The 22207-nt window shown below is 38.1% G+C and overlaps 1 protein-coding gene across 1 annotated transcript in view; it reads left to right on the plus strand.

The window, feature by feature from the left end:
* The window catches only part of LOC109987301 (gamma-aminobutyric acid receptor subunit beta-2), a 60911-nt gene extending 40413 nt beyond the window's left edge, over positions 1-20498 (plus strand). The window contains exons 6-10 of the mRNA XM_020638330.3: positions 10592-10729; positions 12819-12971; positions 14560-14804; positions 15558-15698; positions 15818-20498. Coding sequence (XP_020493986.2) covers positions 10592-10729; positions 12819-12971; positions 14560-14804; positions 15558-15698; positions 15818-16165 — 1025 coding nt within the window. The 3' untranslated portion in view covers positions 16166-20498. The remainder of the gene's footprint in view (positions 1-10591; positions 10730-12818; positions 12972-14559; positions 14805-15557; positions 15699-15817) is intronic.
* Positions 20499-22207: the final 1709 nt, after the last annotated feature.

Below are 22207 nucleotides of genomic sequence, written 5' to 3' on the forward strand. Positions count from 1 at the left end.
TGGAACGTTCTCTCTGCAAGGCTAATGATGCAGACAGCTCCATAGCCACTTTACAAATAAGCTGTACCCAGAAAGCTACTGGCCATTTGTCCAGTAGCAGCCCCTTAAGTTCTCTGGGAGTGTGGTTACAGAAATCCATGAAGACTCCACAGTCCAGTAGTCAGCTAATGGACTGGAACGTGTGTTGCTTGGTGTATTATGTGTGCATAAGACTTTTTAACTGAATTACACATTGCATCAAGTTCTATAATACCCAGGAAAACAGTTTGCTGATTTCAAAAGCTGAACTAAAACACACAGTTTATGTACACATAACACTGAGGCCATCTGGGTTTGAGTTCAGCAAAGTTGGCAGTGAAAATGTCCAAAATAAACTGAAAAGAAAACTTTGGGAGGAGAGAAAACAAGCAGAGAGGGAATTTAAATCAAGCTGTGGCAGATTAGAGTGAAAGAGATTTGGACTGAGAAGAGAAACAGTCTTGTTTATAAGCTGTTAGGTTAAATGGCTGAAGGGAGCCAGGAGGTGACAAACCAATTAAACCTGTTTTTCAACATGTTTGACAAAGTGACCTCTTGCCAGCTGCTCACACCGCCCATCTCCTTTATTGGTGACATCATAGCTCCTTATCAGATGTATACTGCCCATCAGGATATACACCAAATCTATCCACTACTGCTTCTTCCTGGCATGGACTTTAGAATGCAAGATGAAATGTTAGAGATAAGCAGTGGCAAAGGTTTCCTTGCAAGATTTTAACCCTTAAGTGAACCTGAAATTAAGGGACACAAATATGACTGACATTATGGATTGATTCATAACAGTCCTACTTCTCTTGTACAACCGGAGGCAACTGGCGAAAATCAATTTATTTGATTTCCCCAGAGATTCCAATACACAACCAACCATTTCCTTTAAGGGGGAATTCAAGTGTCAGGAATTTGACAAATGTCAAATGGACAAAGACAATGATACTACTACGGTCAGCAATGCACTCATGTGGTCTTGCATGTCTTAGCTCACTGAAAAATAACACTTTCTTGTCAATATCAGCACATACTTAGGTGGGTGGGAATTAAATGTTGTAGTAGTTATATGTAGTTATCAGTATCTACCATTGGGCCCCATATGGTGCTTCAGCATTACAACAACAGCTTCACTCATTCAGAACCAGCTTATACTTGCTGTTGCGAGGTCCAGGAGTTTCCTGGCTTCGATTTTCAGTTTTTGTCTAGCGAGCAGTCCCGCCCCAGCCCCCCACCCAGAAAAACAATAGGAAACAGTGACGTTTTTGAGCACCCATAAAAAGTATCTCAGGTTTGCCAGTAAACCATGCGCCTAATTGCCTGATTCTCACATTTAGAGACACCCATGCTGCACAGAAGGTCACAGACCGGGGAGAAAGTGTTGAAGCAGAAGTGAGTGCATGATGTTGTTGAGAGCATGACCTTCATGCTAACTATCTACAGACCTGGTTATTTATCATCCATAGTTTTTCTTCCAGTGGGGAGCAACGTGCAAAAGTACCTAATTGGGGACCTGGTGAGTGTTTGCTAAGGTGTTGTAGAGCTTGTAAACAGAAAATGTTCACTCATACTGTTCCTTATGCCCACACTTGTTTGAATGTAGTAAGGCTGAGACAGAGAGGGATATTTGCTGTTTACAAATGAGTCTGCCTCGCAACACTGCAGCAGGCAAGTCATCAGCACTCCAAGCGCACATCCTTCTCTTTTAATTTGGTGACAGGCTTGTTCCCAACAACTTTAAAAACACTGGCTGGGGAGTACTAAATGCTGTGTGTGTGCATGCGTAGATGTGTATGTGTGTGTGTGTGGTTACAGTATGTCTTGGAAGATTTGATGTGTCCCGCAGATAGAAATTTGAAAACAAAAGGGGCACACGTGGTCCCTCTGTTGTTTCATGTGAGCTCAGAGGCTCACTGAGCAACAGTTAAAAGGGATATCTGTTGGTATAGACTGCCTCAGGTTTAGCATAGTCTTTAAAGACGGCTGGTTGGGTTGTAGGATTGATTTTTTTTTTTCTTTTGCAACTGGGCTCTTTCTGTTCTCCGAATCATTGGATGCATCTATTATTTGTTGCAATCCTGGCATCTAGTCTTTTTTTCTTTGTCTGCCCCTTCCCTTTTCATCTTTCAGTGTTATCATTTCAGCTTTTTTTTTTCCATCTGTTGGCTTGTTTTTAATGAATTTGATTGCTCAGATGTCTCACAGATTAAGTCAAGCGTTTACAGGTTAAATATAAAGCTACAAATTCTCAATCATGGATCAAACTTTCTTCAATGTATGCCGTCCTTATTGATTTATTCGAGGCCAAAGTTGAATGCCCTACCCTTGTTTGATTACCAACTTCTAATAACACAGTAACAAGCTTTTTTTGTATGTTTTTTGCTGTATCAGCATGATTGTTTCATGCAAAGGTGAATGGAAAAACTGCATTTGTCTCTAATTCTTCAGAGAGTTTAAATACTATTTTTTATAACGTCACCACCATGCACAAATACAGTCAATAGAGCTTTAATAAATGTTTATTTATTTTAATGAATTCTTAATCGGTTTAGTGTCCATGGGTCCCTTAAAAGGCTCTATATAAATTCAATTTATTATTATATTACTATAGCAAAAACATGTTTTAACCTGCATAAATTGTATTTTAATAAGAGATTTCACTTTAACAAGGTTTTTCCTTTTTTTCCCCAACCAGTTCGCCTGGTATATATTTGATTCCCCTTTATTTTGTTCTCATGAGAATCACGTCCTGTTGACTCGCCATTGACTAGCATTAGTGAAATGAATAAAAGGTTCATACAGAGTGAGGAAAGAGATTATTAAACCTCATGCTCAAAGTGGTGGGCATGGAGTGAAGTAAATGATTCATTCTGGATAGTCCGGGGACTTTTCTCGTGCTGCCTGTGACTAATGGTGTGGGAGATTTGCACATTGTTCACCAGTATTTTGGATTGCTACAATGAACAAACAGTTAATACAAATGTGTTCAAACTTTCTCACATAATATTCTCATGTCTTTCCATCCGTGATGACTAAAACAGGAACCTACCACCTGCTTAGATAATAACATGTTGGGCCAGAGAGTATAAAGGGTTTTTAAAAAAGTACCAAATGACAACAACAAAAAAATTCAGTAGAATAATTTCACAACTCCTGCCTAAACTTAGAGGAGCACTGTGAAGTTAACTTATTGCGAACAAAAGGTTATGGACATGGTGTGTAATGCTCGATTATAGCCCAAGTGTAACTTTGAATTCTTTGTTTTGTCGTGCATCTAAATAAGTCACAAAATGTTTCACCTAAGACCATTTTACATGTTAACATTACTGTTTCTTATATCTGTCTGTTAAAACTCAGTACATTTTCAAATTGCAGAATTAAAAAAATGCAGTTTTCTCTTTTGGTTTATTTAAATGTAAACCTTGATTCAAAGTTTGTTCCATGAAGATTTGTGAGAAAGGATGTGAGTGCTTGGCTCAAAACTCTTGTTAAGCAACAATGATAGATTCTAGTAATACAAACACTGCACATGTACAAATATGATAGACATTGTTTCTCAGGCTCTTCTGTAACCTGAGAGGCTGTTACTCCTCTATGTAATCACCAAGAAAGACACACATGTTTTTCACTGTATCATTCTTATTATGAGGTCAGGTAAATGTGACATTAATGCCCATGTTTCTGAACCTCATATTCAGGAGTTTTTGCTATCCATGCCTGTCACCCTGCATTTATTTAGTTACCACTTGCTCAGCATCTCTTTAATGCATAAGTAATCTAGGACTTGACCTTGCATAGTAGGCCTCATGGGACTTTATGTCAGTGGAAGGAAACACCAATTGTTTCATTATTTAAACGGGTTAAACTACCTGATCTTCTGGGTCACTGTTACAGTAATGCAGTTTACATTGCTGCACTGTACGGGAGCCATACCTTCGCAGGCGGGTGGTTCTAGTAAAATATGTAGCATGGACCTTACATGTACAGCAGCTGTGCAGCTTTTCAATAAATGATCACAAATGTAAAGTCACTCAACTGTTACACACTGGCTACTACAAATATGCATTTTTGCCCTGAATTGCCACCTTAGCTTTAGTTTGTGTGCAACAAAATATCCTCTCCAGGAAGCAGATAATCAGAACATATCAGTAAACTTTTATTGAGTTCATTTTCAGTCTTTGATCAAATTTCACATCCAATGGTATGCTTGCCATAACAGACAAACACATTCCTTCTTTTGTGTCTAAATCCGTTATTTCGCACAGTTGCCATGAACTCACAGTAAAACTATCATTTCATTACAGCATCTCTACCAAGTAATAGTTATATTTTCTGCACCAGCGATCCACATCATACGGACACAGCCGCTTCCACTGTCTATCTCTATTCCTCTCTATATCTGTGCCCATCAGAGTCCATTTTAAGAAATTGCACACATCCTCTGGAGTGTGAATGTCGTCTAAGCTCGGGCTTGCATGGCTTATTTATTTATCTTTGCTTTAGATGTTCAGTCCCTGTCCATGCAGGCATGCAGTCAGCTGTGGCTTGGCTGTGTACTGCAAAAGTTCGAAGGCATTTCTAATTGGACACCAGGAAAAGCTAAAGTCTCTTTGAACTGGGCGAAATAAAAAATTAATCGGCGACATATTTAAGAGTGGAGTAGCCGCCTCAGCTCACAGGGGGAGAGCGAGATGGAGGCAGTCCTTGAGGGGGGTTGATTTGAGATGCCCGTGTGTGTGTGTAGGAGGGTTTTTGGCCATGCAAGCATGTGTTTGCTCTTGGTAAGGGGACAGGTCTTTACTCATGCACCATAAATCCTGGGGCTATTAATATACATTGAGATGACATGCTTTTCCTCCTGTAGGCTTTTATTCAAGCAACCACCTTTCCCACACCATGCACTGTGGATGAAACAAGCCATTTGTTTCATGATTTCAATCATTTTACACACAGTCACTGTGTGTCTTTTGGTTTGTCCTTTACTGGTGGTGCAGCTATATTTTATTTTCCATATCCAGATGTGGCTTCACCTCTTGATTTTAAGCCAGGTCTATAAACACTTTATTCTTAAAAAGCTCTATCATTATGGAGTTTTCAAATTCCTGTTTCTGCATGACTTCTAAACTAAAAGTTGCAAGTTTTGTATATTAAAAAAATAGACATTTCATATGATCAAGAGTAAAAAAAATGCTTGTGTAACACTTTGACAGCAGCATATCAAAGCTATTGCTTTGTCTCCCTACAAAATCCAACTTTGCCCATTAAAACAGATCAACTGAGACATCATTTCATAAGCTCAAAAAAAAGGCCTGGAGTCAGATTTTGTCAAGAGTTAAATAGCTTTAGTATTGTATTGTTATCTCCTCTGATGCTATCATGAATTTTTTCATTTATGTTTCTGGCCTGCCATTGCTTCCAGCCCTTTGAATCCACAAGAGAAGCCTTTGGACTTGAGTTAAATGCATATTGTCACATCCATAGTTTTTTTTCTGAAGGAAGTCATCACCTCAAACCACTATGGAATCAGGGGGCTAATTTCCTTCTTTTATCGTTAAAATACATTTATTTTACTCGTCTTTTTTTCTCCGTCACAGTCTTTTCTGCTTCTAGTTCATTTCATGCAGGATCAGAATCTGTATGATCCATCTGTGCCCAACACTGTGATGTTGACATGAAAGAAAAGAGGCGACAAATTGCACAGTGAGCATAAAAGAAAACAGAAACAAAAGTTTAAAAAGGATTGTATAATTAGGCAGTGCAACATTTGAGAGTTAGATCTGATGTGTACATGTTTTGTACTTAGGGCAGGTGTGAGTGTAGTTGTTGAGTATATCATGAAAATTAATATTTTATTTTAAACTTGTGTGCAACAGAATACTTTAATATATGTCAGTAAGATGTGATACAACACTATATGATCTGATACAAAACATACGATAATGTAAGATACAATACGATACAGTATTAAACATCATGTTAGAACACAGCATGATGCTGTATGATACTGTATGGCACAATCAATGTTATATGTTTTGATGCATTGCAATATAAAGTCCTACGATGTGATACAAAATGATACAATGTAAGATAATTTAGGATATAATGTAATGTGATACCAATATGATATTATTGTTGTATGATATGATTGAATCCTGTACGATACAATGTAATAAATACATGAGACACATTATGTTAGCCCTGTAGGGAAAATGACACATTAAGCTGTCTCTATACAGTAGTAATAAAAACACCTTTTTTCTTTAAAATCGACATGTTAGCCACCAGAGAAAAGGCTGCATTTTAGGATTTTTACATGGAGAGCTTTTTCCCGAGGTGTCAAAGCTCTCTTAGAGAATTTGCCTAGTCGGCCTGTTCTAGAAATGTGATCAGAAAAGGTGACATTTTTAAATGAGGTGCAAACGCACAATGAACAGTGCAAGTATAAAAAACGGAGTCATCCTCTAGGGAAATGACTGTTGTCAAGCTGAAAGTAGTCGTATTGCATTTTTATATATCCTGTGTAAAGATGGAACTATACCACTGATGGTCAACAATGACATGTGCTCTAGTCTTTGAGGGAAATCCTCTGAGAGACTCACCCGTGTGCCTTAAATTCAAATTCTGAATCCCAGGTACAGGATGTTATTCAGTCCCTGTTTTTATCACTTAAGAAATGTATCCAAAATTAAGTTATTTTCCTCTGCCCCTGACCTGACCTGCCTTTATTTCATCCCATCTCGACTAATATAATTTCCTTATTCGCTGCACTTAGTGGAGAAGCACCTTATCATCTGCAGTTGGTTCTAAAATGCAGTTGCCAGGCCTTTTACTGCAATTGAGAGAAGAACACATTAATCTAATACGACCTTCTCTCCTTTGGCTACTTATTGCCTTTGGAATGCATTTTGGGGGATTGTATTGATTGTTTTTAGTGAGGCGATGATGATGTGGTAGAGCTACACAAACTATTTGGGACATGAATGTTTTGTAAACGTGTTATTTCTGATAGAGAAAAAAAGGAATAGCTATTGGTTTCAGTGAACACTTAAGTCCACTTTCAAAGGAAACAGAGTGTAAGGGTATGGAAGGCGTCGTCTGAAGAGATTTAATAATTCAGAGGACCTAAATGGGTCACACAAGTATTAATTAAGCAGAGTGTAGGGTATAGGGGACAAGGAAGAGGGAAGATTGAGTGAGGACTAGATGAACACATAGTTGTAGTTACTGTATGTCAAAGAAATAACAGAATCGAGAAGGACAAGGGCGTATTCAATTGGAGAAAAAAAAAGTGATGGGAGGAAAGGAGATAAAAACAGAACAAGTACAAGAAGAAGAGTGGAGACCAGAGAAGGAAGAGGAGCTGGGAGAAGTGTGGTATAATGGTCTTTATTGTGTGCAATAATCAATGAAAGAGCGTGGGAGTTCCATCTTACAATCCTCATTCAGCTTGGCCTTGTCATCCCACACACACACACACACACACACACACACACACACACACACACACACACATGCACACACATTCACACGTTCACACACACACACACACACATACACACGCTCACACACACACACACAAACACGCTCACACACACATTTTGTCCAAACTCATGCAAACCAAACATGTTAATTCACTTTTTCTTCAAATTTTTTTTATATTCATTCGCGTGTGTGACCATTTCCCTGCCAAATGCTGATGAAGGGGAGATTTAGCAGCAGGGAGTCAACCTCCACGCATGCAATCAAATAATTCACTCAGGAAACTCAACGAAAACACACATGCAAATCCCCACTTCAGCGAACATGAACTTGTAGCAACTGCAGCGAGCAACACAAATGATTAATATGTTGCATGTTGAGTTATGGACAACATTCCCGATTGTTGTTTAATCCACCCCCTGCTGTTACAGACAAAAGCAGTACTACACGTGCATATTCAGTTTGACTGAACAGTTTTAGCAGTAATATGATGTAAGACTGCAATATCCATTTGTTTCTTTGGAGGCAGCAGAGTGCGTTTTGGTTTGCTACCCCTGAGTTGCGCGAGATCAAGCTCGGATGCAATCTTTGGGCCTCATTCGCCAACATTTTCACAAGATTTTTATTACAATCCTGATTAAGAAAAGTCTAAGGCAGATTCATTCTTTTTTTTTTTTATGATTTATTTTTGGGTCTTTTTATGCCTAAGAGAGATAGGACAAATAGAGTCAGAAATCAGGCAAGAGAGAGAGTGAGCAATGACATGCAGCAAAGGAGCCAGAGGTCGGATTCAAACCTGGGCTACCCGCTTTAAAGACTGTAGCTTCTGTACATGGGGCGCACAAACTAACCATTAGTCTGCCTGCACCCCGGTGATCCTGCTTTTAAACTGCAGAATCGTTTCTATATGTTTTCTTAGCTTGAAAAAGTTCTTCCTTATTAGCTTAGGTAAACGGGCATGAGACCGCAGGGCCATGAACACATGTACGAGTCAGTATGAGAAGGTGTGTCATTGTTTGGTCAATGAGGCCGACTGTGATGAGCTGTCAGAGCGACAGTATTATTACAATAGTTATAAAAAAATATTCATAACTATTGATATATCTCTTGCCTACCAAATTACCTTCCGTAAAACAACACAGCAACATCAATAGATGTAATCAGTTTAATGATAGGTAATAAGTTAGGGAGGCAGAATCACATAAAAACTAACCAATAACAAATATATTGAAGAATGATTTAAAGGCCTGTCTTTAAAAGAATTGTTTTAAGAAGGGATTTAATAGATGAAACCGATTTCATCTGGCAGGCTGTTTCACTTTACAGGTGCCCTTACAGAGAAAGCACCGTCACCTTTCAGATTGAGCTCGGACTGTCGGACAAATAAAAGGCCTTGCTTGAGGATCTTGAGATGTGGCTGGGCTAATAAATTGTTAACAGGTCAACATTATAGCTTGGGGCTTATATTTCCTGTGCCTTAAAATTGATCAGAAAGTGAGATTAACTAGTGTGAGATAATCCAGTGCTGCTAGCAGTGCATGTGTTTCATGCCTCTAAATCCTTTTTGCGGCCCTAAAGAATGGTGGTGAAGAAAAACCATGATGACCTCAATGTTTCAAACAAGGTTGTTTTCTGTCAATGTTGCTTTGTGTTTTTTTTGTTTTTTTGTTTTTTTGTTTTTACAGCATTCTGCTTTGTTGTTGTGATTATCTCTGCAGTGGAACAGGAAGGCCTCAACATAGTTTACATATATTCAGTAGTTGTCGTTAAGTTTCACATTTCAGCTTGGCTCTACTTCTGAGCCACCCTTATATCTAAGTCACACTATGCCCAGCTGTCTCCTGTCCTTCCTCCTCTTCTCTCCTCTCTCCAAGACCAAAGCTCTTGTGCCCTAAAGTCAGCAGACATGACAAGAGCCCAGTTTCATGGTCTAATGAAAATGTTCCTCTCTTCTTCTTCTTGCAACAGCGCTTGTCTTCAGCTATAACTACAGCGCAACTCAATCATTTATCGCTCCTGCCCACTGGCCACTTTGCCATCCATGTCTCCACTGATTCGGCCAAAGTGAGAGCAAAAGAGCGAGTAGCTTTGCTTCAGATTAATATTAATGGACTCGGCTCTTGTTCCTTTGCACATTTTAATGGGTTTTAGTGATGGAAATGGATGCAAAGCCTGGTTATTTAATCATTCTTGGCCTTGTATTTAATAATTTAGTTTCTCATGACACAAAACGTAAAAAAACATAAAGTTGACTCATACAGTATATATTTAGTCCCATATACTGTATAAGGGGTTCCCTCAGCTACTATGTGGGATGTGTTATGTTCTGTTTTATTTCATAATTTATTGTTAGCAGGCCTTTTTTCATAATTCAGCCATTGTCAGAAATACAGCACCAAGACCTCAGCATGTGCCCTGTTCATGAAACAAGACATAGAACTGTTCAGATACTGCTCATACTACTTGCACTTACTTACTTATGAAAGAAGATTATTATTTTAAATATATACAGAAAAAGTGGTGTGTCTCTGTGGTTATGTAATGCTAAAACATTACAATGTATTGGTCACGATGAGTCAAAAGCTTTAATAACAGAAAATGATGACAACATTTATAACAGGGAACCTAACATATTGCCTCTCAGAGCACACATTGTTTTAGGGCCTACATCAATGAGTAGTTAAGACCAAGTTGACAGTGTCATGGCAATTAGATGATATATCCTACTGTATGTGTTGTATAAGGAAAAGGTTCCTGTAAGAAAACATAGCACTTTGTGAATATACAGTACATTGAGTTGGATATATGGGTCACCTAAGTCAGTGAGTGAAAAAGAAACAAGCAAAATGTATTAATACTTTAAATGCACAATGCGTATACACAACAAAAGCAATAACTCTGCTGTCAGCAGATGGTTAAATGGTAATGAACACAAACCTAGTCATGCTATGTGATTAACTAACTGGACTGTATGAGATCCAGATGGGACTTGATTATAACGCACACACATGCGCGCGTACGCACACACTGTATATATATGTATATATTAACGACCTTACAAATTCCTCATCTCTCTCCCCTTTCACAGATGGTTACACTACAGATGACATCGAGTTCTACTGGCGGGGAGGAGACAAGGCTGTGACGGGGGTGGACCGAATTGAGCTTCCCCAGTTCTCCATTGTGGACCACAAGCTCATCTCCAAGAATGTCGTCTTCTCCACAGGTGATGGAATAAATGAATGAATCACACCAATCACAAATGAGGCCTACCTTGACCTGGCATAGTTAAATGTACAGGGGAGAAACACATGCCAGTGCAACAAAATGCAATCCAATATAATTAGCATTGACTCATTTTCTGGAACATATGTTTGTATGTGCACACACTTCACTGTATTAACTTCTTTATTTCGTTTTTTAAAAAGCCCTCTCTGTCTCTTAGGATTCTTTGACTTTGTTACCACTTTGCCCTGCAAACAGGGCAATAAGGAAATCCTTAAATATTGACTCATTTCATTGTTTGCACTTATTGATATAAAAACAGCATCAGCTAATTTCCATCATGGAAACTGTTATGTAAATGTACTAACAAACCTCTAAATGAAGTGTCGTCCTGGAAAAGAGAAGACACAATGTTTTATTTAACAGCAATAAACAAAAGGGAACGCTGTCTGATACAATGAAATATTCATTCACACTCTTCTGCATCTTCATATTTATGAATTTGTCATGCAAGCAAGAAAGCAATTGTACGCAGGATAGCAGTTCTGCTGAATATAGTTTCCGGGAACTGTGTTGAATGAGAGCAGAACATTAATGTGGTAAGAATGTGAAGAGTTGGCCAATGAGAGGGCTCGTTTTGTCTTCAAGATTCCCACATTCCAAACAACCCTATTAATAACACAGTGCTTCCTGATGAATGCACAATCTTTGTATGCATCAGTGTATGTCCTGTCCATTAGCTTGCATGCAAAGAAGTCAACCCAAGTGTGTTCCTGCAGGGTGTCTGATTGGATTATCTTTATAAAGAGACCGGGGGATTCCCTTTTGAATGTGATGTTTATTGGGATATAGAGGGAGCCACCCCGGGGTCACTCAGAGATGCATGGCTCAGCACAAGTGCCATGGCGTTTATCCAAAACAAGTGTCATATTCCACTCCAAGGATAAGCAATGTCATTCTTGTCTTTATGAATAAGATATATTCACTGCTGCACCTCGGACCTGACATTTTATCCCCGAGTGGTTTCCTCACTGCATAAAGAAATAATTCAGTGATTGTCTCTGTGACTCATGCTGACATTAGTTAACTGTAGCCTACTCGCAGATCCAAGTGGCTGCTGGGTTGTTGGTGCTTTCGTTAAAAAAGGCTTAATCTTCTTCTCTGGCCCCTCATCTGTCTCTTCATGCCTTTCCAATAAGCTGTATATAGCAGGCCATTACAGCTCCTCTTCCTCCTTTCAGCTGCAAAGCAACTCAAGCCAAAATAGAGCCAATTTCCCTAGCAAGAGAAAAACATGTGCAGATAAAAAATCTTCCCGACCAAAACAAAAAGTAGACCCTTAACAGACAAGTATTGAATCTTTTGCACAGGCAGAAGATAGATGGTAATTGTCTTGATGCTTTAATTCTGAAGAGACCACAAATATGGCTTTTGAGTGCTTCTGCAATGCACAACAACAGGTTGAAGAATGTATTCAGCAAGTAGGTAAAAAGAGCTAAAAGTAGAAGATCTGAAAGAGTAAATGGTCCTCTGACTACTCAAAGCGCTTTTACACACCGCATGTCTGACCAACTACCCATTCACACACTGAAGGCAGAGGCTGCTATGTAGTGAGACCATCAGAAGTCACTAGTCCCATTCATACGCATGCACACGCCACTGACGAAGCAGCGGGAGCAACACGGGGTTAAGTGTCTTGCCCAACGACACATCGGACATGTTGCTGCAGGAGGTGGGGATCAAATCATCGACCAACTGAGCCACAGCCTTAACTTGTACAGTCTTAATTGTAGGGCTCCCTCACAGCTACTTATTTAGTGTAAAAAGCTTCCTGATTAATCAATTAATTAATTAAAACCTAATCAGCAATAAAGTTGATAATCAATAAATAAGTTGGGTATTTGTGAAACCTTAACTAGGCTGAGCATAAGGTTATCCAAAAATGAAAACCATGGGGCAGAGTTGTCTCCAGGAGAAAGTTATTATAGAGCAAAAAGTCCCGAGATCCGACAGCTGTGGCTAATGTTGTGGAAAGTATCCCCTAACTCTGCCTCTGCTTGCTATTTTGTGCCCCTGTTTCCTGTCTGCAGGTGCTTACCCTCGCCTGTCCCTGAGTTTCAAGCTGAAGAGAAATATCGGCTACTTCATCTTGCAGACATACATGCCTTCTATACTTATCACCATCCTCTCCTGGGTCTCCTTCTGGATCAACTATGACGCCTCTGCTGCCCGAGTGGCTCTAGGTGAGGCTTTCAATACAAATATAGACAGAGAGGCAGCACTCGTTTAAACAGTGGAGGACATGGAGAAGTAGACCAGATAGATAGTGGAGGTTAGCAATTTGTAATGTTTTTTTGTTTGATTCTGAGAGTCTCTATGCTTTCCTTGAAGTAACAGTTTCCTCTCTCGTTGTCATCCTCAATTACATAAACCTCTCATAGCCTGTGAGGTTTGTTTCCAGCTTCTAGATTACTCTTCGTTTATCTGAAGCTCCTCGCATTCTCTTCAGCCAACTCCATCCAACCGGCTTCATCCATCCTTTTACCCATCCCTCGCTTTAGTGGACAAGGCAATTTCACTGATTGACGACTGAGCTGCATTTAGTTATCGGGGGTTGGTGGGGGAGGGGGGGGGGGCATGCATGGGATTTAATGGAAAAAAAAAAGGCAATGCTCCATAATGGAGGCAGGTCAGCATAGTTGGTAAAATGTTTGGTCACCCCCCTCCGATCTACACTCGATCTAGGAGCCACTTCACTGACCTGGTTTGGGGCATTAAAATGGGCCTGTAATAGCTGAATCACATGGCCACTGTGCTGCAGAAATCCTTTGTTGTTGTTGTTAAGCTCTTGCAGCAACAGCTCAGGAAAATTGCCTGAATCCTATTTTGAGCAGTGGTCACCTGACAGCTTTGTGACAGCTGTATAATAATTTTATAATTGTTCACTGAGACTCTTAATAGAAATTGCCATAAATAATCACAATGGTTGTACGTTGAAAGTGGAAAATATATTTCTCTATAAGAGCTGGGAAGACGTGGGAAGACGCGTTCGTTTTGGTTTATGTTCTATGGTGATGCTGTCCTTGTGTTTCTTGTCTTCTGTGTGCTCCTGTTGCAACGCAAATTTCCCCTTGTGGGACAATAAAGAATCTGAATCTGAATCTGATAACTTAAATCATGAATGGAGAAAAATATCAAAGCTTTTAAATTCAGACTCTTAAATGTTATTTTAACATTGCTTTGCTAAAATGCCACAAAATGTAAAATTAAATCACTGCAAGCTTCAGATACTGTAGCTTGTCACTCATTACAAGCATAGACTTCATATATTGATATGCAAAGTCAGTCTGACAGAAACTATCCCCCCTGCTCGCTTGGTTAGATTTTTCCCAAAGTGTCTACAACTTTTCTCAGAAGGTGTTCTCCGCTAATGAACAAGACCAAGGTTGACATTTGAAATTCAAATCGTTGTAAAGCCCCAGGTGCCCGTCTCTTAGTTGCTCTCTCAATGCATAGCAGAGTAAAGTCATGGAGGAGGGCCCATTGGTTTGATTGATCCCGACAGGCCTAATGAGGCACAGACATGGAACCAAGTAGATCACAAAGATATCTTGCAGTCAGAAGGCCTAAAATGTCCAGAAATTCAGAGTAGTGAAGAAAATCAGGGGTTTAGGGGACTTTCACTATTAATGTATACATTTGAGGACTCATCAGAATGATTGGTTATATCAAAATAGTGGTTAGAATAAGTTTATTAAACAGCACTCAACAAAATGTATTAAATTAAAAAAACTTCTAGGATAATTTAAGTTTCTGTCTTTTTTCCAACAGGTATAACCACAGTGCTCACAATGACTACCATCAACACCCACCTGAGAGAAACCCTCCCTAAAATCCCTTACGTCAAGGCAATTGACATGTACCTCATGGGCTGTTTTGTCTTTGTATTCATGGCTCTGCTCGAGTATGCGCTGGTAAACTACATCTTCTTTGGACGAGGCCCTCAGCGTCAGAAAAAGGCAGCTGAAAAATCAGCGATAGCCAACAACGAAAAAATGAGGATGGATCCAAACAAGGTAAGACCAGCTTACCTTGGCTCAGCAGTCTGTTGATGTGCATTTTTTTTTCATTAGAAGGGACAGATTTCCCCCAAATGAGGTGCACTTTTCAGGAAAAAATGCCTCAGTGTCACCAAACTGAAGCAAAAAGTATTTCTCAGTTTCCTTATCCACCAATTTTCTAATGATAGAAATGTTCTTCCTCTAACTAAATTGACTCAAGTTAAATTTTAATGAGTTATTCAGAAAGCTGTCTGAGGACCTTAGAATAATAAGTAGCAAAGAAAAGAAATGTGCACCACTTCAAATGGAGTGTTGACCTAATGTTTCTGCTTTCACTGTGCCAATTAAGGCCAGCATAATAAACGTGTACATGTTGCAACTGAAACAGAAGGAATGAACGTCTTGGTTCTATATCTTGATAGAAAAACTTCTGTTTGTACTCCCAGCTGATATAAGCCAAATATGACTTGCAATGAAGCAAGTAGGCCATTTTAGAATGGCTGCTTATAGCAGTAAACTGCATAACTGTTTTTAACTTGTTTTTTGTTGCATTAATATCTGTTGACATTAAGGCAAATGTGTGACAAATATATATTTGATAAATGCATGCTTGAGACAATCTCAAAGTTTTTGCCATATTGCTTGTGCAAATAAAGACTTAATTACAATTTTATTCATAAAGTGTACTGTATACCACCAATGTACACACACAAATGAAACACTATATTTTAGTTGCATTGGTAACCATGGTGATTTGGTTGGTTGCAGTGGTTGGTGGGGAATGTCGTTGGCAGAGATGACACTCTGTATGCAAGAATGAAACAAAGGGATCTTGATGGACATGACTCCATATGGGAACCAATCTTTGTGGATGATACAGCACTTGGACTTGGCGATCAAAAGAACAAGGTACTTATTCTAAGAAAAATATGAGAAGAATTCTACATAGGTAAAGATGATTCTCTGTTGGTTATTCAAAGGGAGAAACTCTCTTTTAAATTTACACTGAAAAACATTTATTTTTCTAGATGGACCCACATGAGAACATCCTTCTGGGCACCCTGGACATCAAGAACGACATGGGGGTTTCAGAGCTGGCTCTGGGTCTCAATGACCCAAGAAATACCATGCTGACATATGACAGTTCAACCGTTCAGTACCGCAAAGCAGCACTGGCCAGGCACAACTTTGGCCGAAACACACTTGAGTGTCACATGACTCAGAAGAAGAGCAGACTACGAAGGCGTGCGTCTCAGCTAAAGATCACCATCCCAGACTTGACTGACGTAAACATTATTGACAGATGGTCGAGGATGATCTTCCCTACTGTCTTTTCCTTCTTCAACATTGTTTACTGGCTTTACTACGTCAATTAAAAGAAGAGGACATCAGTGAGTGCAAGAACAAACAGCAAAATATGTTGCTCATTTCTTGTTTGTAACTGGTTTGTTTCATTTTTTTGTGTGATTTGGAAAAACTGGACTGAGTAACCATATTCAGGACCAGCTCCATCATATCATGGAATACCGCATTTGCTGGCTAACACATGAAAACCTTATAAAAGAGAGATTACAAACATATAAGGTGCCTCTACCTGAGTAGTTGTGAACTATTTTATGTATTTTGTGAATTGTGTATCTATTTTAAAAGGTTTATTTGCATATTTCTTATGTTTTTATCATGTTAAATTAATAGCATACTAATATTTTGCCAAAAAAAAAAATCAGTTAGATACAAATTAATCAACAACCATCATCTCTCACTGACATCACTTAAAAAGTGCTGACACATGTTTCAGGTCATCCAGGTATTCTATGTTTAATAACATCAAAGAAACTACATTTCTTGGTACAAAAATCATTTGATACTAACGTTATAAGGGCCCCTCAGTTCACAGTTTATAGCATTGTGTATTCAAAAGATATCTATAATAAGCTTTTTCTACTGAAGTGTGCTAGTAGAATTTTTATTTTACTTGTTTCATAGCATATTCTTAGTTTATAAATCATGTCCATTGGATTGCAGGTTAAATGAACTTACATCATTCCAAAAGTACAAAGTGTTTACATGGACTGCACTTCAGAAAAGTGCTGACAGTCAGAAAAAGTCATAATATAGAAAGCAAAAGTATTGGAAAAGCTAAAGGAAAGATGAACAAGGAAGGAAAAATAAATCACATATTTTGCTTCAGCTACATTGGCTTTACTAAATCTTTTAAATTGTCAATATTGAAATTTAAGCCCAAAGTACAAATAAATGATATGGATGGCCTATCCATAGTAGAGCCTCAAACAACGATGGTAATTTCACCTGCGCAGCATTTATTAACAGAATAATAGACAAACAGTATTCCCCTTTTGGATACATTTGTAAAACTCTGAAAAATAGGTCACTTATGCCGAACTTGCTTTTTGATAGCTGTGGTTCAAAGGTTCATGAAGATCACAAATAATGAAGCTAAAGGGGTGATTAGGCCTACAGAGAGGCGCGAATAAAAAGCACAAGAATTACTTTTATTTTTGTTACGAGTGTTTTACTGTATCTTCCTCCTGAAACCTATTATCATTTTCAGAGGTTTAAACCTTTAACATTTAACACTCACAGCCACCTACTGTGTCCATTTTTTTTTTAAAAGAGTGACTTAAGGAGATAGCCGTAATTCCAAATGAACTTATTATATAACCACAAACTATTGAGTGATATCATTTGCTTTTGACTGTATGATTACATGGAAGGTTTTTTTAAAGGATTTTGCACACAAGTTCTGTACCGTATTTATTCTGATACCTGGTGCTTATTGGAGCTTTTTATTAATAAGACTATGATCATAATGTAAGATTTAATTACAACAATGATGAAATGTAAACATACAACTAGGGCTGCAATACACAAGACTGCCATCCCCCCCTCAGCCACACTGTCTGTATGAATGAACTCTAGTGTTAGAGCCTCTTCTACATAAACATTAAGTACCAAATCATACATTAGAGTGAAATACAAACTGTCTAAAGTCAGAGGAGAAAAAATGAATAGCTGACACGTAAAAAAGACATGGTTCCTGTTTAAAAAAAATAGGAACAAGTAGCTGGAGCCTTTGTCTCCTCTGTCCCAAGTGCTTCTACCGAGTTCATCTCAAAGAGCAAAGATCTTATTCAAAAAGGACTATCTCACTAAGTATGCTATTCCTTTTGTTCGTAAATGTGTGAGAGAACTTAACAAACATTAGTATTCTACTTGTTTACTTACAAATGTAGCTTCATACAGTTATGTCTCACTGCATGCTGTGTACAGTAGATCAGTAGTTCTCAACTGGTCTAGCCTCAGGACCCACCACCAACTCCTTAATAAGAAATCGCAACCCAAGTTTCAGATATTTTTCAACCAAATGGATTTGTTTTATGAACATTTTAGCAGTTTGGACCTCAGAAAGCAAAAACCTGTTTTTTCTAAAGTGATTTTTAGACTATTTAGCACTTTTTTTCCCAGGCACACTTTCGACCCTCTTTTGGGTCCCGACCCACCAGTTGAGAATTACAGTAGAGAACTCCTTAATATCATGTTTTTGATCACTTTTTCTTCCTGAATGGTTTCTTTTCATTTGTGATTTTTGTGTTCAGTTCACCTCACAGATACGTGTGCATATGTCTGTGATTATTTATATGTCTGCTTGAAATTGCAAATGTTGAGGATGATGATGTGTGACTTATAGATTTTTCTATAAAGCATTTACAGAGCAGAAACCACAGTTTTTAAGAGATGCATTTTTATGAAAACTGCCCAACAAACAAGAACAAAGTCCAGATTAGTCTGAATCTTGGACTTTCACATCACTGGTGTTTAAATGTTTCTTATCAAAATGTATCATTTTCAGTTTGTGTTGATGTAGGTTAAGAAAGCAGCACATTGTAAGTAGTTTATACTATTTTTTTTATGTCTGGTTATTTCATCTTTTCTTGATTTGAATATTTTTATTTCAGAATAATTTTATATATGACTTAAAAAATGGATCCTGAAAGGCTCGATGTTGTTGTTTTTTTCAAGATGATTGGAAATGTAAATTTGTTAAATAACTGCAATTCGAACTCAAATTTGGGATTTTGATCCAAAAAGTTCCTCGTAATATAAGGTTGTACACATCAGATTATCAGATATTATTAATAATGGTCAATTGGAACATATTATTCCTGTAAATAACTACCTATAAGCTTTGAAGAGAAACAACAAAATGCTCATTTCAATGTCACTTTTACTTAAGAGAATGCAAAGGCTGAGGTGAAAAATGTAAATAGTCTATTTTAGTGTCACTTGATCACTTTTTTTGTTTCTATTTGCTCTATTTGTCGAAGCACATTTTCTTTGGTTTTGCCAAAATGTATCAGATATTCATGAATGTAGTTGATATTCTATACAGCATGTATTTGCTGTAATGTGTCAGCAAACGTATAACAGTTTCTTGTACCAATGATCAGCTAAACACGGCTCAATGTACACCACTTGTTCAAACACGCGTACACATATACACAAAGGGTCAAGTGATTCAAAGGCATGTGTTGCCTTTATTATCAGACCAAAAGTCAACCATCTCAGGTCAGCACGATTCACATTACTGACAACGCTGCACAACAAAACACAAAACTACATTTCCAACCCATGAATTGTATTTTAGGGGAAAGTACCTTAATGAGCTTGTTTCACATATTTGTTATTGTACTTATTTGCTTCCTGTGTTTTCCACAAGTTCCACACTACACACAAACACTAAACTACTAACAGCGTAATATTGCTTTCCCAGCATTGGCAAAATCAAGGCGATACATTTTTAAGTCATTAAGGTACATAATACAACTCAGCTGTAGACAAGTTTCACCCTACCCTATATAGATATATTTCTTAATCTTCACAGGTATACTGTGTGTGGTATGACATGGTGTATTTGAGTATGAGAATGTTGTACTGGATGTGTGTCAGCCAGGCAGTAATGTGTTTTGAAAGCACATGACGGGAAACTGGCGAAAGACTCGCTTCATAAGTTCTACACTTTGAATATGTGTTTGTACTTCACAGCGCTTTTTTGTTTCATATATTTTTATACTTCTATACTCCAGTGGGAAAAAAAACGGAAAAAAAACTGCAAACAGTAATGTTGTAAATTCAAACTTTGGCTATTTTCACATTTATACTGTACAGAATGATTATATTATCCTGTAGGGGTCCTGAAAGCAATGACATGTATGCTTATGAAATCCTTTCATAATCCTTGTGTAAAGTAAAAAAAAAAAAAAACATGGTGGTATGCGGTTTGAAAATAGCTTCTTGTTTTTTTTTTTTCTCAGAGGAACGTTTTTGGAAATGTCTACTGTGGAGAGCAAGGACAAACTGACATCCTAAAAGCATAAATGACACATCTTGGTGATAGTGTATGTTTGCACACACTCACAGAAGAAGCCTTAGCCTCCTGCTGCCCTGGACTTCACTCCAAGGAGCATCAATCCTTCTTATTCTCTCGACACCCACCACCTCGAAAAATCCTTAAGCGTATGTGCCACTCACGAGAACATTCCCAGAAACCCAGAGCTGTAGGCTACCCTTTTCAAAGATAAGCCCTGAAATCTCAGTGTCTGTCTTTACTATGAACAATCTATGGAAATGAATACATTCTCAATAAATATTGTATACAGTTCTAATTCTGAAAAGAGGAAATAGGCTTATGCTGGCCTGTTGTCACATTTTGTCTGAAATGCATTTTTTTATTTCTGAAATGGTGTTACTTGGATGCTGCAGCCATCAAAACAGAAAGAGGGCTAGATAGCTAGTAGAAATGATTCCGATTCAGAAAACAACGCTGTCCGCTCATGCATAATTAACCTCCTTCCAGTTTGTTAAATGATAACACAAGAGGAGATATAGAAAGTTCAACATCAGAGACATCCATCTTGTTTTCTTTACGACAATGCTTCAGAGGGGCTCAAATCTGTCCTGTATGTTAGAAAATCTGTTGTGATTGGCCCAACCTGAATCATGTCGGTTGGAAATCTGTCTGAAAGAGAGGTGCAAAAGACACATGCCAAAAGAAATCAAACCTATCTTTGCGGATTCCTCTGGTTCACTGTCTGGAACTCCAAACACATATGTTAATAGCCTAACTTATGGTGCTTGAAACTTTAAAATTCTAGAAGTCTGTCAATGATTGAGATGATATTTATTGGTCAATAAAAAAAATACTATCCAAAAACAAAGGGATTATGAAACTTATGTCCTCTCGCCTTTTTATATCTTAATTTTACAACCAATTAATTCACCAATTTTTTAACTTTTTTTTATACCACTGAACATTTTCTGGTAAACTCAAGATTTAACAACCTTCTTTACTGTTATCTGAATTGCATCTTTAAAATCGATGGCCAAACTTCTCTTAAAACTGTTCTGAATATCCGCCCCTATAAGGTGACTTTTTCCATACACTGTTAGTTTAGCGCAGTGCGGAGATGCATGTTAAAATGTCATTTCCGAGTTTCTTTACTCAGGAACTTTGGAGTCCAGCAGACTCAGCTACACATGTTTTTTTTCTCCCCTCCTTCTGTCTGATTATGGGTCTCTGCCTTTGGCCTCGTGTGAGTGTCCCAAATTCATAAATAACGTGATCTCTTGACATGTATCTCAATCTGATGACAATGGCTTCCTTTTATCCTTATCCTTAAATCCTTATCCTTTCATAAATTGTATTGGGGCTTGTTAGACAAAGACCAAAAGGACTGACTCCCCCGTGTGGAAGGGAGACACATCCCTCTCAAGGAAAATACTTGGTCACTGAGACATCGCCCCACATCAGCCCCTCTGAACAGATATCACAGGGATGGGGGACAGGGTGGGGGAGGGGTGTTTTTTAAATGTTAAATTTGACTTGAATCTTAGGTATGTAAAGGTTTTTTAACCAATTTGAATTTGCAAGGAACTACTTTAAAGGCACTTTTTAAGATGCAAATATGATTATATTTGTTCGTGTTGAAAGAATCCAGGAGCAGGGTGATGGTGTAGAATTTGAGGTATGTCATGGCATGTTCAAAAGGAAATGTGTTTAAGCTTTATGCTCTATAGTCTATACTGAGAAGCATTAAACAAGCCTGTGGGGAAAACGTGAAAAAAACTGTATTCATCAGCAGACTGGAGTTCTAACAAATTATTCTAATATAATTGGAAAAATGTTACTAATCACTGAAAACAGTTGTACAGTAACCCAAAGTACCACATTTTTGACTGCCAAAGGCTAAATAGTCAATATACTTTTACAAAAATACATTTTCAAAGGTTAAGAAGCCTTTTGAGCTTTAACAAAACATAATTTCTACAATGAATAAGACATGTTGTCAGAGTTTCAAAAAGAGGTTTCAGGACAGCTGAGAGGTCTCAAAATTTGCTTT

Source organism: Labrus bergylta, chromosome 14 (assembly GCF_963930695.1).
Source record: "Labrus bergylta chromosome 14, fLabBer1.1, whole genome shotgun sequence".
In the NCBI taxonomy this organism is placed as follows: Eukaryota; Metazoa; Chordata; class Actinopteri; order Labriformes; family Labridae; genus Labrus; species Labrus bergylta.